This window comes from Lissotriton vulgaris, chromosome 3_2 (assembly GCF_964263255.1).
Source record: "Lissotriton vulgaris chromosome 3_2, aLisVul1.2, whole genome shotgun sequence".
In the NCBI taxonomy this organism is placed as follows: domain Eukaryota; kingdom Metazoa; phylum Chordata; class Amphibia; order Caudata; family Salamandridae; genus Lissotriton; species Lissotriton vulgaris.
The window spans coordinates 267,738,886-267,757,715 of NC_141690.1; the positions used below are offsets into that span (position 1 = coordinate 267,738,886).

At 48.0% G+C, this 18,830-nt stretch overlaps 1 protein-coding gene across 1 annotated transcript in view; it reads right to left on the minus strand.

Annotated features, from left to right (window-relative positions):
• LOC147725653 (matrix metalloproteinase-21-like) overlaps positions 1-18,830 on the minus strand; it is a 547,740-nt gene that overhangs the window by 233,306 nt on the left and 295,604 nt on the right. The window contains exon 3 of the mRNA XM_086964337.1: positions 4,573-4,712. Within this exon, the coding sequence (XP_086820463.1) occupies positions 4,573-4,712 (140 nt within the window). The remainder of the gene's footprint in view (positions 1-4,572; positions 4,713-18,830) is intronic.

Sequence of the window (18,830 nt, forward strand, 5' to 3'; positions counted from 1 at the left end):
CAAACTGATTTTTGTCTGTAATGCTACTGCAGTTAAGGGCCACTGGAGGGAGTTGTTGCTTGATATTACTTTTTAATCCGATCCGTAGTAAAACAGCACATTTATTTGTACTGAAATTACACAAAGGAGTTTAACATTGACAAACCCTCAGTAGCATGACCAGCAAACTTTTTGTTTAATGTCATTACATTTGTGTTCATCGACAAACTTTTTTTTAAATGTAGATTACGTTATTTGAAGAGTAAATGTATCAGAAATAGACACGAAATGTAGTTGTGAATGCAGCATTATCAAACGTTCATCAAGGTTAAAAGTGTAATGTGTGTGGCAAGAAAAGGCAAATGATGCAGTACTGTATAATGCGGGTACATTGTTTGCCCAAACAATGTAGTCATTTTTTTCATATGGCAGTACTAAGAAATACTAGCAAATATTGCACCTTATTAGTAGCAATTTAACAGCCAAATACAGAAATAAGCTACTGAAAGATGACCAGTTTCCCTTTGCGAAGGGCTTTCTCTACTCCCAACCCCATCACCACGTTTTTAGTAACTTTTGATCTGTTTGAGCTAGAAACAAAATTGTTCTTGTTATAATCTGCATGTTACCTCAGGTGGTGGTTTATGTGGCAACGTGGCAAATCCATAATCTAACATCCTATATACATGCTGTGTAGCATGGTACAGTGCGGCCTGGTGCAGGGGCACGGAGATAAAGGCACAGACAGGGAGGGGGTGGGCAGGCTGATAAGCTGCGGAGCGGATCTCTTTGAAGTAGCTCACGGCCTTGAGGCCGTGAAAATTAAAGCAATTAGGGGGGAGGTGGGATGGAGGCTGATAGGCAGAAGGCTCGGGCAGATGTCAGATTAGAGGGAGGGGGTGGGCTGCCTGCAACTCGAGCGACCATATGGAGAGGGAGGGGGGTGGGCTGCCTGCTGGGAGAAGCTTGTGTGAGGTAGGCTGGGCTGCCTTTGATGAAAGCTCGTGCACGAGGAGCTTGTGGATTCTCGTGAACTGTTGGAAATCCGCCGCTTGAGGAGAGCCTTTTGAGAGCCTTGGTTTAGCTTTCTGGTTTGAGGGCAATAGGTCTCTCTCCGAGACCTAAAAAGCAGCAGATGGCGGGGAGCTCTGCTGGTGTGCGAGGCGGAGCAGGGCAGCGAGCGAGTGGGAGGGAACCAGCATATGGGGTGGGGTGTGAGTGAGCTCTGCGTCTTTGTCCCTTCTGGATGAGTGGGATAATTAAATAGAGACCGAGTGTCGTATAGCATGCGTTTGGGCGGGGGTATAGTAGCTCACATCTGGCAAACGCTTTGGTGGTGGGGGGGCAGCCATCTTGTAGATATCGGTTATTTCAAGTCTGTGAAACATTCGGAATGATGAGCTGGTTAAAGTAATTTAAAAGTGGGGGGCATCTCCAAGAGCAAAGTGAGAGGTGTGCAGCTAGTGGGTCTAACGAGGGGGGCATAATTGGTTCACTGGTTCCGCACAGCACCCCTTCCTTTAGTGAAGGAGACGTTAATGCGAATGGGGAGGGGGGAGCGCCCGGCAGCCGACCTGATGCGCTTCAACTGAAATTGGTACGGAAAAAAAATCTACGATGGTATTCTTTTGAATTACTGACGTGGAGAAAGAGTAGTTACCACATGACATGTTGGAGAGTTGGAAGTGATGGTACAGGTTGACCTGCGGAGTGCCGCGCTTCAAGAGCCTGGTGGGGGTTGCGGGGGAGCGAGTGAGTGGGAGGGAACAAGCATATGGTGATGGGGTGTGAGGCCGGCCGAGCGCACGCTGGGGGAGCCTTTGAAGTCATGGGGAGGGAAGCCTGTGGGAGGCTGATGCAGGGGGGATTAGAAATGCGAGTCACGGCCTGTGGCCGTGAAAAGTGAAGTGAATAATTAGGGGAGGGAGGCTGATGCCTTTCATATGGGGAAATGCTCGTGCTTGTTAGGTCACTTGATTCACGTGAACTGTTAGAAATCCGCCTGGTTAGGTAATTTTCTGGTTTAACATTAATAGGTCTCTCTACGAGACCTAAAAAGGATTAGGCTCCTGTGGATGGGTGAGTACAGAAGGGTAAGAGACAGTTCAGGAAGATTTGTTGTTGTGCTGTCATGACAGCATGCTACAGAGAGCTTTGTCTCTTACCCTTGCATATGCTGGGCACTGTGCTGGCGAGTGTTTGAGCCATTACCCAACCATGGCTAGTCCAACTGGGGCTTGTCTGACTTTTGTAACATGAAATGGGCTTGGGGAGTGAACTCCTGCTCAACATTTTGGCAAGCTTGTGTACCAGGAGAAATTTGGCCCTTAAAGATTGGGTAGTTTATGCTAAGGTTTCCAAACTGGTTTGCTCTTCTTCTTTCCTTACTTTTGCAGTGTACTTTTACATCTGTGGGAAGTATAACTGCCTTTAAAAAGATGCATAGGTATGGCTTATGTCACCAACTTCCATTCTTGCCCATGTGTCATAATTTCCCTCATGTTTTTCCGTGCTCAATGCCATTCGGATTACTAGGTCTTCATACTCAGTGTTGGCTGGTAGGAAACAGGTGTGGTTGAAAAATATTTTTTTAAAACACCTTTTCTGCCATCTCTCCTCCGTCGCCACTTCTTTTCTCTTCCTGTCTCCAGTCCGTAAGAAGCAGGAAGCACATAGGCTCCCTTAAGCCAATCACAACTCTGCAATGCAGCGTTGTGATTGGTCAGAGCGCCGCAGATGGGGACAGGAAGCCTGTGCATATTCCCCACCAGGCTGTGCATTACAGCCTGGTGGGGAACATGCAAAGTGCGCATGACTTTTTGGCTGGCCCAAGATGGCCGTACACAAACCACTGAGACACCAGCCACACGTCCCACGCTAACCCAGCGCTGCAGCAACGAAAAATAGGTGGAGAAGTGTGGCTCAGGGGTTAGAGGCAGCAGACCCGGAAGCTGAGATCGGCCCTGGAACAGGGTTCAATTCCCCGCCTCGGCGGGTCTTGGGCTAAAAAATTCCACGGACTCGATAATTCTCACTCTGGTGCCTTCTCGACTCATGGGTTCACACTCTGCGACTCTGGGCAATAGCTTGCTTAATCTCCACAACGGCCCCTTGCGGCGGGATGCCTGGCTTTCACCTTGTGGATACCCTACCGGGGTTATCTCACAGGGGAATACCAGGACGGGTTCCCTAAGCAAGCGCCGGGACACCCACTGTGGGTAGCTGTGCGCTATATAAGCTCAAATACATTTACATTTAGAATGATAATAACTTTATCATTTATTTTTTTACTTTTTCACTTCTCTATGAGCAGTGGGGCGACGCTCTTCCGCCTTAGCGGAGGAGCTGCCATTGTTCATACGCTCCGCACCTCATGGTCCCTCTGGCTAGTTTGGTGCGTTGGCGCTGCCTATGTGTTTTAGTCCCACTACCTCCAAACTGTAATACCTATAACATAAACCCTTCCTACCATTTTTTCCCCCTTTCCTCCTCCTTTTGCGCCCCTACCTCTGACACTTCCTTGTTGATCACATTTCCAGGTGCTGCGGCCCAAGGTGAGCTAAGAGCACCTGTTGTATGTATGCATATTATCTCTGTAAACATGTCATTGATCTGTTGCCAGGTGATGGGGAGAAATGTAAGCGATGTGACAGTAACGGTGTGGAGCAGGCTGGCTGTAGATTTGTGCTCCGTTTTTCTTCACCTGTGGGTTTCGTTATAGACTTGAATAAAACCCTTACTCCACCAACTCTTCGGATCTGGTCCTCATTACAATGGCGACGAGCGTAGATTGTGTTCACTCACTGTACCTTTCTGTTACCATACAAGAACTGCAAGCTTCTCTCGCACAGAGAACAAGTTAGGCACAAGGCCAGCAGCCAAGCAAGCTTTCTTTAATGTGACTGTCTGAGCAAAGAGCCCTCAACATCTGTGTGCAGAACTTGCCGCGATGGGTAATCAGAAAGCTTTTGATGGCGGATAAACTGCATGTCACTGTATTTGTTTCTTATTGTCCGGTTGCTTCATATTTCGGTGAAACTTAACACAAACACAACATATGTATTTTTCTTACGCTAGTTCTGTTTGTGCATTTATCTGCATTTAACATGACGAATATATTCCCCAGTGGGTAGCAGTGCTCCCTGTCTTTTCAATTCATTGCTGCAGATGTTTCTCAGTAGTTTTGCCACCAGTAAGCTGTTCAGCCAGGGATCCACCTACCATTTCTCTAATTGAATTTACTCTGCTAACTATATGAAATTGGCTTCCATCCACAGCACCTTTTTCTTTCCTATCAAAAACAGCAAGCATTGGCAGATCCAACAAGTCTGTCTTTAATAAGGAAACAGCAGTTGCACATGCTTGAGTTTACACGTGTTAGTGCATTAAAGCCAGATCTATTGACTTTGCCAGTGCTTGTTGGTAAATCTCTCTTTTGCGTTATAGATGGGTTTGCAATTTATGTGTGCGTATGAATGGTTGTAGGTCACCAGGCTATTCTGGTGATTCATCTCATTTTGACCCTGGCACCCAGCCCTTCCGCCTTCCACGTGCAGCAGAACAAAAATATTATTTTAATGGGTAGTCGCTCACTTTTAGAAGACTGATGCCGTACTCGATGTCTGGAGGCACAAAGTGTTCATCGTCATTAAAATGGATGTCACCCAGTTGCCAGGCATGTGCAAACTCCTGTCCCATCCCATCGAAGACCTGCGCACAGCCCAGGTGGCGACCTGATGGAAGAGAATAGTCTTTAGCTGTTGTGAAATGCTGGCAGAGGAAATATAATATAGAGACCACAAAGGACATTTCATATACTAGAGCAGGTATTCCATATGGGATGTTCACATTTCACTACTGCGCCCACAGATCCCTCTGGCTAGAGCAGTGTAGATTGTTTGACAGACTCTCACCGCATTGATGAGATGAGAGGTATTGAGCAGTACATGAGAGCAGTCAGTGCATCATATAACACTAGGTCCTCTGCAGTTCATTCCTGGCTGGCCTTGTGCACCACACCATATCCACTTTCTCACAGGCTCTAGCAAGATAGCAACTTATTTAATCCATGAGACCAAATCCTATGTGCTCATCCCCCAAACTCTCCAATCCACGCAGTAGTGGACAACCGAGGCAAACTGGTGAAAGAAGAGACCCCCCCCCCCCAAAACACCACAACCTAAAAACGTCCTCGAATCCTACTGCAAAGCCCTCAGAGGAAAGAAAATAATAGCCTGCCACCAAGCTCTACCTCCATTGCTAAGGGATTATATAGATCTCTATAAAGAGTCATTAACATGCCACCTACACAAAATCTCCAATCCACTCCGATGGCACCCAGTCAACAACCTCTTAACTGGTCGCAATGCCGAACTAGATCCCCTTGCCACGTTTTCAGTGGGCTTTATTATTTTAAATGACAGTACCATTGATTTATTGGCATTTATAGAGCAGAAATATTCACCCATGGGTATCTTGGTGCTACAGGTTGATGCTCCTAGTAACAAAAGAAGTAACATCCATAAAGAATAGGCCAGGTCGTTATTTTCCTGAACTCCAGCAATGGTTTTCTAGGTAAACTTCACGGGGACGGCTGTTCCCCGTGTCCAGCTGCCACCATCGAGAAAGATCTTCCACGCTGTATTACTTTATGGAAAATGGGTACTTCATCAATTTCTCGGATGGCAAACTTCGTTTTGGGATGTAAAAAATATTTTTTTGTTTAATAGCAGGGTCTGTTGTAATTTGTGAATAAAACACAGTGCTTTGAAACTGATACTATGATGAGCAACAAAATTGTACTAACGCTGTGGAAATGGAGTGCCATTTTCCGATACCTAAAATCTGTAGCAGACATTTCAGATTGCTATGTGTGACATTTTTATAATCCATGTCAGGACACTGAGGCGAGGATTAGGCTATTCATTCTTCTTTAATTTGAACAGCAGCCAATTAAAACCAATAACAAACAGAAAAAAAGACTTAATTTCCCATGAAGCTTGGAAAAAACCAACAAGTTTGTGTTACAGTCTCTTATCCAATCAGGCGCCTCCTGGCACAATAACTGTTGATACGTTTACATCACCATACGTACAAAAATCATGTGAATTGCAATGTGTCACTCTCCAACCATTTAGTATTGGGTGCTAGAACGGTGCCAAATACTCATCCACCGTGAGTATTACACTTTTGGATCTACAAAGTAGTCCAAATCCGAATCCACCTCATAAGCACTGTAGCACACCAGAGTCAAGTCACTGTAGAAGTTACTTGAACAGTTCTATCATTATCAATGCAACATATTCACAATTGTACTGTCTATTCAGAATTTGTACTATATGACACAGAAAAAAACAGTGATCCAAATCCACGTCACAATTTCAGTAATCAATCTTTATAACAAATACACACAGCAGCCGATACGCGTTTCGCCTGACAGGGCTTCATCAAGTCTGCGAAAATCACATATAAAAAACATCATATTATACCTCTCCATTTAATTCTCATCAGTATGAAATCACCTATATAACATAGACATGTTCAACTTTCCAAGAACTTTAAAAACCATCCGTGCGATGAACCACCACCAAGAATTACAGTACAAGCCGGATACATTCATTTTGGGTCAAACCCTAAGGGTTTTATCTCAAAGACCCCGAAAGAGTGATGAAGACTAGTATCACAACCACCAAAGATCTTGTTAGTATAAACCTATTCACCCCAATATGTGGGGTGAGGATATCTGAATATTAAAAGTGCCCGATAGAATAAACACAAGACACAAGTCTTATATAGCTCTTGCGTTTATTCAAATATTAGATAATCAATTGTCACCTTTCAGAATGAGTAATTATTTCTTTGATATAATCAGTCAGGTTTTTGTGGAACATCTGTCTTTGTAAAAATCACTTCATTAGGATTCATTAGGATTCTGCAAGTCAATCCACATATAGGGAAATGTTCAAAATTCATAAAAGGTTCATAAAAAGGAAGAAAGACTGCAAGTCTAGAGAAACGAGAAGCCGCTACATAAACCACCTGGGGGGACTCACTCCAAGACCCTAGAAGACCTCGATAAAGCCCTGGCAGACCTCGCCAAGGACTACTGGGAATATTGTCGGACACATCAGGTTTCAGTGATAGCAGAGCATCTCTGGGGGGTAGCCAACTAGGTGGCAGACTCGCAATCCCGCCATCTTCGAGACTTGAGCTTATGGAAATTATTTCCGCCGATGTTCTAGGTCTTTCAGGATCGGTGGGGACCCTTGTCCGTCAACCTTTTTGCATCTCGACCGCCAGCTTCCCAGGTACTTCAGCTGGAGACTGGACCCGTGGGTGACAGCCACCGACGCGTTCCTTCAGGATTGGTATCTGGAATATGGTTATGCTTTTCCCCCCTTTGCCATGATAATGCGTTTGACGACCCAGACCCGCCAGCAGAAGGTTGATCTGGTGGGGATCACCCAGGTCTGGAGAGTGCAAGAATGGTTCCCAGTTCTGATGGAACTTTCTTGGGCTTCTCCAGTCAGTCTATTCCCACTTCCTCATCTCCTGAGCGATCTAGCGGGCAATCCACACCCTCTGATAGTGAGCAACTCCCTACCGCTCGAAGCAGGATTTAAGAAACGTGCGCATTTGGCTTGGTCGCAGAAAGAAAGAAGAAGCCCAGCAGGAGTCATCATCAGTTATAGTGCCAGGAGGCGCCTGATTGGATAAGAGACTGTAAAACGAGCGTGATGGCTTTTCCCAAGCTTCATTGGAAATTAAGTCTTTTTTTCTGTTTTTTATTGTAAATGGCTGCTGTTAAAATTAAAGAAGAAAGAATAGCCTAATCCTCGCCTCTGTGTCCTTAATAGAATTGAAACTTTCTGTTACGAAAGCTAGGACATTTTTCAATTCTGTGTAATTATGAGTGACATTCAATGACGGTGAGTGGCAATTTCTCATGAGCAAAATCAAGCAAAGAAGATGAGGGAAACTTCAGAAATGACACCCATTTGAGCAATTAGAAACTCCAAGACAATTTTGTAACTGCTGCAAAGCACAAGCACGGGCAATAAACTCCACTTTGCTCGCTAAGTTTGTGGAATTCGGGTACTCTGTGTTCTGCAGTGGAGCACAGAGTTGCTGAATTCTGCCTTTCCGAGCGCAAATTGGAGGGCGCTATGATAATCACTGACCACTATCAAGCTTATGTGATACTTTACGCTAACTTGCATGGCTTCCGACTGCAACGGCGCCAATGTAGTGCCAATTGCGTAATACCACTCTAGCAGTTTATGTGCTCAAGAAGCAGTTGAAATCCTTTTTGAGTGGATTTTCTTCTCCAATGGGCCGTAGAAGTTTTTTTTGTTTTGTTTTTTGTGGGAAAAGACTTTATTTAAAAAAAAAATCCAACTTTTTTGATTGGGGGCATGCACAAGGATTTATTTGTGCTTTTATTCGATTTATTGTGGTGGATGGCCTGCAGTTTAAGTAGGGGCCTAGTTATTTTTTTGCATGTCATTTTTCTTGTTTTGCAAAGGAAAAATGTTGAACAGTTTAGCACATTTTCATCATGTTTTTTAAAATAAATGTTCAGTGTTCATTTAATTCAGTATGTGGCCTAGTCTGCCAATGGGCCTGCCAGCCAGTAGCCCCAGCACTAGTCAAGGGTGCATAAAACAACTGTTTCTGTGGAGCCTGTTGTATTGAAACATTTAGGCCATGGATGGCATTGGATTAAATGAAAAAATGTTTTTTGGGGCTATTTCGCATTTTTTGTTTTTGCATACAGTGTATAGGTGGGGTGATATATTTGATTTCTTTGCAGGATGTTTAGCCCAGTTAATTTTAGTTTTTGGCATTGATTAATTAATGCGGTGTTCTCCTGTTTTACCAGGCCTCCTTTGTTTAGTCAGTGTGTGAGTGTGTTTGCCGCAGACCACCATTTGTCTTTGTTACCCATGCCATGTCGCCATTCTTTTGTATAGTCGGTGTCCAAAGGCTTGTATGTATTCTTTGTTTTCCATGCCTCCTGCTTATTTGACCATGTGGCTGGTGGTCATTTTGTCTAGGCAGCGTTTGCATTAGACCTGAATGTGCAATTTTTGTAGGCAGCCAGTGTGCTGTTGCCATACGTATGGATGTTTTCTTTGTTGTGGCCATGCCTCTTTGCTGGTTATTTTTGTTTTGACCAAGTGGCTGGAGGCTATTTGGGGTTGGTAGCCAGTGTGCTTTTGCCATAGGACTGCATAATTTCTTTGTTGTGGCCATTCCTCCTCGCTGATTGTTGTTGTGACCATGCCCATGTAGCTAGCGGCCATTTTGTGTAGACAGCCAGTGTGCGTTAATCATAGGCCTGCATGTGTTCTTTGTTATGGCTATGCTTCCATTCTGGTTGTTGTTGTTGTGACTATGTGGCACTCGCTGGTATCCATTTTGTGCGTCCATCTAGTGTGCTTTAGCCATAGGCTTGCCTGGATAGATGAGATTTCAGGTTATTAATCTGCTTGAGGGGGGGCTTGGCTTAGCCAGCGAACATGGCGGTAGTGTAGAGCTCCGACCAGCCGATCGTCATCCTTACTTAAATATCCTAGCCCTGGCCGATTGACGAGGTTCCCTACGCACCGTTCTCACCCCGAACCCCGGGGCACTTGGACTCCGCAGCCGGGACCTCCTGCGTTGCACCCTGAGGCTGTGAGGCGCCCCGGAGAAGAACCGCGTGCTGAGCTGGTTGCGGCGGCCTGTGAAGCCGGGGCCTCGATTTTCGGAGTGTCCCACCGGACAGCAGGGGCCGTACTGACAGCTGCGTGGGCGCCCGAGCCGAGTGCTGCTGGAGTGTCGGCGCTGCTGCGGGCCGACGGATCCAGGCCCCTGGAGAGGAGCTCCTCGCCGGACGACGCTGCAGGCGACAGTGGTGGAGTGTACTTGGCGGATCCCGGCAACGTGAGGAGCCGGGGGTGAGCGGCCGCCATCTTTCACCGCGAGGCGGGCCGCCGTGGGTGTGGAGAGAGCTACTGACGAGAGACGGACTGGGACTGGGCGTGGAATTGCTGCAGAGCCAGGTCAGAGTAGTGCCAGGCGAGACGACGGGCGGGCGGGGGCGGGTTGTAGTGCCACCTCGCCCTATCGGGGGTCGAGTCGGGCCCCGGGCTCCTCTTGGCCCACATCCTTGAACGACGATCCACCGGGCCTGTCGAGGAGGGAAACACTGCCTGAGCTTGCAATTTTTACAACAAATGATCCAGCACACAAATCAATGTATTGAAAATATATATAGCAATAGTCACTATGCACAAGTCAAAAACGAAAAAAAGGTTTAGTAGCAGAGTCTTTGGATGTTTTTTTGGAAGTTTTAGTCTTTCTTTGATTCTTCACTCATGTAGCCAACGCGTTTCGTCCTCCACTCCATTTATGTTCTTCCATCCAGAAAAAGGCAATGTGTTTTAAGATTTATTCTAAAATAAAAGGTTTACAAAATTGGGGCAGTGGGCTCCGATGTTATGCTCCTTCGGCAGGACCTGCAAAACTCCATGGAACGCATAACGGGCACGGAGACGCGCATTTCAACCGTTGAAGATGACATGACTACCCTGAAGAAGAGGGTCGTCGCCCTTGAGAGGACGCAGAAGGGGCTGGTGGCGAGAGCGGAGGAGGCGGAGGGTCGTGCCAGGCGCAGTAACCTTCGCTTCCTGAGATTCCCAGAGGATTGTGAAAAGGGCAATGCTGAACGCTTTCTCACACAGTGGCTGGAGGGATGGATGCCGGCCGACACTCTCTCGCGCTGCTTCGTGGTGGGGAGGGCCCATCGGGCCTTGACCGAGAAACCTCCGGTGGGAGAACGCCCTCGCCCTATGATCGCAAAACTGCTGAACTATGCTGACAGAGACGCTATCCTGAAGCAGGCGAGACTGAAGGGCCAACTTCTGTTTGAGAACTCTCATATCCTCATCTTTCCAGATTATACGAAGCTGGTGCAGCAGCAGAGACAATCCTTCGCTGCAGCAAAGGCCCGTCTCCGGGGCCTGAAACTACCCTATGCGCTGCTGTACCCGGCTCGGTTGCGGGTTATCTTCCAGTCTCGTACCTTCTTCTTCGACACCCCGGAAGCCGTTTTTCAGTGGACGGACGAGACTACTGTCCGAGTGCGGGTCAACACGGCAAGAGGCGGAGAATCAGACTCCTCTACCGGGGGCCCCTCGGGTAGGGGTCCGAAAGAGCAGCGTAAACGCAGAGGCAGGTCCAGATAGAACCGCGGCTCACAATCGCGGTCCAAGACACGCGTGGACAATGAGACGCAGGAGGCCACGGACGAAGTACCATGACTGTAGGGTGCACGGAACAATTGCCTTACTATTTGTTTGTTAGCGCTGACCAGGGCGCTTTAGCTTGGCTGGGAGCCACGCTTGCTCAGGGTTGAGAGGGGGCCACAGTCTAGTTACCATGGGCTGTGTTGAGGGGATCCATTGGAGGGGGTGCTCCCAGGCTCCCCGTTGGGACCGGGAACACACCCGACCATGACAGGTGCTTCCATGTTTGGGAGGTGCGGGGTGGGGGGGGGGAGGGGGGACTGTTGGGAGTTGGGGTTGTTCTGGTTCAGGGGAAGGGTCTGTGCTTGCTGTGCTGCTTTCGATCCGTGATGAGTGCTGTGCTTGATACCAGTGGCGCGACATGTTTGAGGTATATGCTTTTACGCAAATGTCTTCTGATGCTGGGGGTTCACGACTAGGTCCCTGAGAGACACGTGTACTAAGCTGGAATGTACGTAGAATGTTGGACAAGGTGAAGGGAGGGGCTGTGTTTACCTGGGCTAAAAGAAGGGGAACTGACATACTATTACTTCAGGAAACCCACCTATTTGGCACAAGAGCGTTATGTCTTCAGCGCAATGGCTTCACGCAGGCTTTCCACTCCGGGTTTACGAGGGGATCGCTGGGAGTGGCCATTTTGATACATCGTAGAGTCCCATTTACCCATATACATACGTGGCTAGATGCGCAGGGCAGGTATGTGTTCGTGCAGGGAGAGATTGGTGGCGAGGTCGTCATTATTGGTAGTGTTTATGCGCCGCCCCCGCTGCAATGGGCCCTGGTGGAGAAGTTGATGTCTCTATGGGTTGATATGCCTGCAGTTCTCTCTATTGTGGGGGGGATTGGAACGATGTCATGGATGTCTCGAATGATAGGTAGCGGAGTGCTGCAGGCGAGGCAACTGGGAGGGAGGGGCAGGTGTCCCGACTGAAGGCCATGGTCATGGGGTTGGATTGGATTGAATTATGGAGATACAAACGAGGGGCATGCAGAGAATACACATACTTTTCCTCCGCGCGGGACTCGTTCTCGCGCCTGGACTACATCTTCCTTCCGCGGGCGATGGCCCACAGGCTCCTGACGGCTGAGATCCTGCCTCGGGCGCTGTCAGACCATACCCGATCTCTGTATTGCTCAACACGGGCCGCTCCAGGCAGCCGTTTAGGTGGCGCCTGTCGCCTTGGCAGTTAACGCAGCCTTCCTATCGCGCCCACATTGCCTGTGAACTTGCGCACTTTCTTTCCACCAATGTTGGATCGGTGGCTTCCCCGGCGGTTCTATGGGAGGCCATGAAGCCCGCTATGCGGGGCATTGATATATCGTGGTGCTCAGCGGCGCGGAAAGAAAAGCGTAGAGACTTGGTGCGGCGGGAGGCGGAATTGGAGGATCTAGAACGTAGGAGTTGGGGCAGACGGGGAACGAGAGAGACATCAGCTAGTGTTGAAATCGCCTGTGTCAGGGCATCATGCACGCGCAGCCCCTGCCCCATATAGCTGCCCCGGATGGGGGTCCGATTTTGGAACCCGGCGAGATGGCGGGTAGCTTTGCATCCTACTATGAGAATCTTTATGCGCCCCGAGAGTGCCTGGATGCCGAAATGGTACAGCGGTTCATAGATGACCTCCCACCAAGGGCCGTATCGGATGAGGTGCGTGATATGCTGGACCGGCCACTGATAGACGACGAGCTGGCTGTGGTCCTGGGAGAATTGAACCCGGGCAAGGCACCGGGTCCGAACGGATTTCCGAGCGAATTCTTCTGCCACTATGCGACACAGCTGTCCCCACACTTTCGGCCTGTTATCGAGGAGGCACGCGAGAGGGGTACGCTGCCTCCTGACTGGAGACATGCGGAGGTAGTGGTCTTTTTGAAGCCGGGGAGGCCCCCTGAGAGACATGACTCCTACCGACCTATCTCGCTGCTCAATACCGAGGCCAAGATTCTGGCGAAGGCCCTCGCCAACAGGCTCAAGCCCCATATCACGGACCTGGTCCACCCGGACCAGGCCGGCTTCATGCCCCAGCGAGCCACTCGGCATAACATTAGGCGAGCTCAAGTGGCGATCTCGGCTTGGCGGGGTCTGGGAGAGCGGGCTGCGCTGCTGTTGGCGGACATGGATAGGGCGTTCCACTCTTTGAGCTGGACATACTTATTTGCCCTTTTGAGCCGTCTGTACTTGGGTCCCCGCTTCTTGGCGTATATACGGCTCCTGTATACGGATCTCACGGCAGCGGTGCGCGTGGGCGGCGGAATCTCCCGATCCTTCAGTATACAGCGGGGTACCCGACAGGGGTGCCCTCTCTCCACGTACTTATTCGCACTCGCAATGGAACCCCTCGCTGCATGGGTGCGAATTGACGCCCAGTTGAGGGGCTTTCAGTGGTCGACTGGAGTGGCGGATAGGATAGCCCTCTATGCCGATGATGTACTGTTTTTTCTTACTGACTTGGATCGATCGGGGCCCCGCATTTTGCGGATCCTCCAGATTTTTGGGGAAACATCTGGGCTATTTATGAACCCCGGGAAGTCCACCCTTTGGACTTTGGGAGGCCCGCAAATGCTTGGTGAGTGTGCAGGTGGGCTTCAAGTGGCTGTAACCGGAGTGAAGTATCTGGGGGTGTACCTCTCGGAGGATGCATCCGTGGCCATGGAGCGCAATATTACCCCTGTCTGGGACCGCACACGGGGAGATCTGAAGGCATGGGCCAGTATGCCGCTCTCAATTCAGGGGCGTTCTGCTATTTTTAACATGGTCGCGCTCCTGCGCTTGTTATATCAATTACAGAATCACCCGGCACTGGTTCCGCAAACTTGGTTCCGGCGCCTGAATGCGGCGCTGAGCGGCTTTCTGTGGGAGGGGGCGCTGTGCAGGTTGCGCTGCGGACCTGCTTTCGCTCCACCTATTCCGGAGGCCTGGCTACGTCGGACCTGCTGTCCTATTACCAGGCTTCCCACCTCTTAGTGTTGAATGACTGGTAGTACGCAGACAGGAGAGATCCTGCTTATGCGGTGGAGCGTGTCCTCATGGGCTCTGCCTCCCTACACACGCTGCTGTACTCTGCCTCTCTTCGGAGGTCTCTGCCGCTCGTCACACAGGTGGTCTTTCAGATTTGGCGACAGGCCCTGCGCAGGATTGGCTGGTGGAATGTTCTGACGCTGGAGACCCCCCTGTGGCAAAATGGTAGATTGCCTCAGCTAGCGGCCCTCGGTGGGCTTCCGGGGATGGGATGCGATAGGCATCTCTACATTGGGTGATGTCTTGTCGGGGGGGAGCGCTCAAGTCCTTTGCCATGTTGCGGGAGTAATTCGAAATGCCACCCACACAATTCTACAAATACCTCCAATTCCGCCTCGCTCTGGCCCCGTATCTCCAGGGAGTGGAAGACGTCCCAGAATTTAGCCCTATTGAGGCCAAGGTTTTTATGGGGGAACTGCCAAAAACAAAGATATCCCGCATATACCAAACCCTTGTGCAACACAGCGCTTCGGACCTTTCCCATCTTAGGACCCAGTGGGAGCAGGATTTTGGGGAGCTAGACGAGGAAGATTGGGTGGAGGCGTTAGAGGGACCTAGGGGAGCGACCATCTCCACGCGCTTGCGACTGATACAATTCAGGTACCTCCATCGCACTTACTACACTAGACAGCGCTTGTGGAAGGCGGGTTTGATAGCTTCCCCCGATTGTATTAGGTGCCACACAGAGGTGGGGACGCTACTGCACACGGTGTGGGACTCCGGGGTTCTCCAGAGATTCTGGGACAGGGTGTTTCGATGTTTGAATGAGGTTCTGGCTTGGGAGCTGCAGAAAGACCCCAAATTGGCTCTCCTCCATGTGCTGGCTGGGGTGGGGGGCAATCGCTCTAAGCGCCACTTGCTATTGTTGGGGCTGACCCTGGCCAAAAGGAACATTGCGAGATCTTGGAAGGCGCCCCGTGCCCCTTCCTTCATAGCTTGGCAGAATGGCATGGACTTTTGTATGGGCCTGGAACAGCCTGTGTATGTTGCGAGAGGGTGCCCCCTCAAGTATTACAAAATGTGGAAGCGGTGGGCGGACTATAGAGGCCTGGACCTGGACTCACCTCCAGATGAGGATGCGGCACAACTACTCTAACGGCCGGAAGCGGTGGGCGGACTATTGAGGCCTGGACCTGGACCCACCTCCAGATGAGGATGCGGCACAACTACTCTAACGGCCGGATGGCCTATGGTATGGCGGACATTGCCTTGCGCCTAGCACGACACGGACGGGAGGGAGGGGGGAGTTGAGGGTAGGGGGGCGGGGGGGTTGTACAGTATTGCATTTCTTTGGTTATTAATTCGACTGTCTATTGCATTTGTAACTGTCTGCATGTCAAAGCCTGCGATAATTTGTTCTGGTGACTGCCTCTGGATATCAGAGGATTACTTGATGTATTCCTATCATGCGACAAATAAAATCTGTTTTCAAAAAAAAAAATCTGCTTGAGGATCATTGTAGTATGTATATTAATATGATTTTGATGAACAGTGATTATATATATGACATGCATTTTTTGTTTTTTATATCCTCCCATATAAACAAACCTAGTTAATTTCTGATTTTTTATTGTAACTTATTTTATCTTTTCAATTTTATAAATATAATTTTTTTTATCTGAAGTATTTATTTTTAATATTGTAATACATTTTTTGTTTATTTTAATTTTCTCATTTATTGACATTCACATTTTTGTTATTTTTTAATTTAGATTTTTGTTGTTAGAACAGCACACCATCAACATACAAACCAGACCCAACCTCTTCATTCTGTTCTCTTCAATCGGCAGGGCTTAAATCCAACGCAGAGGCGATGGCAAAAGTTGTCGAGCAAGTGGCAGGATGTTCCAAGAGTATCTGGATGATCCAAAAGGCCTCTGTGAATCAAAACCCATTGATGTATTGGTATGGAAAGATGTGCCAATAACCAGAGCTCAATAGGCTGGCAATGCAGTATCAGGCTTGTCCTGTAGCCAGTGTATCTGATGACCATGTGTTCAGTGCAGCTGGTGCACTTGTTAAAGTGAGAAGGACAAGTCGCTCGCTTCAAAATATGGAGAGACTGACTATGTTCAAAATGAACCAACATTTCATACCACACAATTACACCATTCCTGAAACAGCATAGGAGGCGAAGGAGGGTGATGTGTTAGATGACTAACCTCTTGGTGAACCACCTGAGTTTTAACTCTGGTTCCTGGACTGAGTATGCCAGTGCCCCATAGAACGTTTTAATAATTTCACGTTTAATCTTTGCAAAACAAAAACAAATAGTAGCTAGTGGAACATTACTTTTTTTTGCATTAGTAGGACTGCCCCAGAAGATTGTTGAATTACACGAGTGCCAATACCAAATTCCAATGGGTTGCCTGTGTCAAAAAAGAACACCTACTACCTAACCATGTGCTTGGACTGGAAGAGGTAACTACAAATATTGCAATGGTGAGTGAGTAATGATGATTGGTGACTCGTGGTGGCAGACCCTGGAGGTGATTGGCCTTTACAAACGTACTTAGCGAAAATGTATTGAGCTGAATGGTCCACTGCTATGCTCCTTCTAGTTTGTCATCACCTAGGAGGGCTGCCCCAGATCTGTTGATTTACAAGACTGCCAGATTTGGACAGGTAACAATTGTACTAATTTACTTGCCTCCTTGCTCCTCTCCATTTTTCTGGTTCTTCAGAGGACAGAAAGGGTCACTTCAGTTAACAAAAACCTATGCAAAATACTGAAATTCTGTTTCTCTACTTATTCTTCAGTAGCAGTGCACTATATGTCTATCTTGCTCGGGTCATGACTGGTCTGGGACTAAGTTACTCGTAGTCAGGAGAGAGATGGAAGAACTCATGTTGAAAGCCGTGGGACTTCCCTATCAACAGCTAGAAGCAAGGAATTGCCGACTTCAAAGGAAAACAATGAGTTTGAGGCCTATTTTTGAGCTATGTGGAACGGAGAGAGGTGTGTTGCTTTGTGAAATGGTGTGTGTGGTTGTGTGTTGTACTGGTGGCATAAGTGAAACTGAGTCCCTCTTTTTTTTTCTCTAGCTTACCTTCCTTCTGTCCTTCTCCTTGTCTCTGAAATACAGTTTCTGTTTTACAATCCACAGGCTTTCTAGTCTCCTGCACGAACAAAAGGCGAAAGCTGAACTCAACATCCCTGCTTACCTACCGGACCAGTCCAGATAGGCATGCAAGAGTGATGAACATTCCTGAGGAGAAATCAGATGCACCCCTCAATTTTTCAATACAGTATAATTTTTCTTTTCACAATCTTATTTGGAGAACTGGGTGGGTGGGTTCACTCATAACCTAGAGACAGAATGTTTAGATATCTGATAACTTGGGTCTCGGGGCCAGAAGGACTATTTGCAGTGCATTTAACTATACTGTGTCATACCCATTGCTTTGTTTCCTTCCACAACTGACTGATGACGAATGATGAGCTGCTTATTGCCCAGAAGAATGTTGTCCTTGTGTAGTGTTGGTCTTTGTCAAACCTTTCCCCCAATTCCATTTTCCCATCCGTTGATCAGACCCCTAATCCTCTTCTCCAGGGCTGTGTGATTTATTGAGGTTGGCTTAATTTACACTATCAATGAATCACATTTGGAGGGGTGGATGTGGTGAAAGCAACATCAACTCACTTCAGGATATTCTAAGCAATAGCCCACACTGGCCCCATTTACACACCCTCGTATAAAAATGGATCCATATTTTAGATATAGAACAAAGAGCATCAGTCGTCAGCATCATCTTTCAGGCCTTGTTTTGCTTAACCGTGAACGCGTAACCTAAGCTTGTCCCCTCCAGACTTTGAGTCTGTTTTTTAAGACTTGAGGTTCTCTTCCAGGGGATCCTCATGAAAGTCATAAGCATTAGAATATTCCCGCCCATGCGCGGGACCCTGGAAACACTACAATATATGTGCCCCACATATATATAATTATGACATGAATCTCATTCAACAGATACACCTCCCAACCCATGCAAAAGGGCACAGCCTCGATCAAATTTGGTCTCAGAACATCCCCCTGGCTATCAATTCCATCATGCCCTGCATTTGGTCAGATCATTTTCTGATCAACTTTACCATGACTATAGAAAGAAGTAAAAAGCCCCCTTTTCAGACAGGAGGTAAAACCAGAATATGGAAGAATGTAGACATCCCCGCTTTTCTTGACACCTTAACCTCCTCCCTCCCCCCATTAGATCAGGACACTGAAGAAATGGAAGAAGCTTTCTCTAGTTGGCTACTTCAGGCAGCTGATGCTCATGCTCCCTGTACTAATTTTCCCCGCTCTCGCCCCAATGACGCTCATAGGTGGTTTACACCTCTTTTGAAGTCTCTTAAACTTGAAGTCCGTCAAATGGAGCAGAAATGGCGAAGTGGGTACTCAGAACAAGACAGAGCTAACTACTGCAAGACCCGAAAGGAGTATCAAAAACGTATTCAGTCACATAAAACAGACTACTTTTCTAAACAAATCCTTAATGCTCGCAACAAATCTAGAGAATTGTTTAACATCGTGGAGAATCTGAGCACT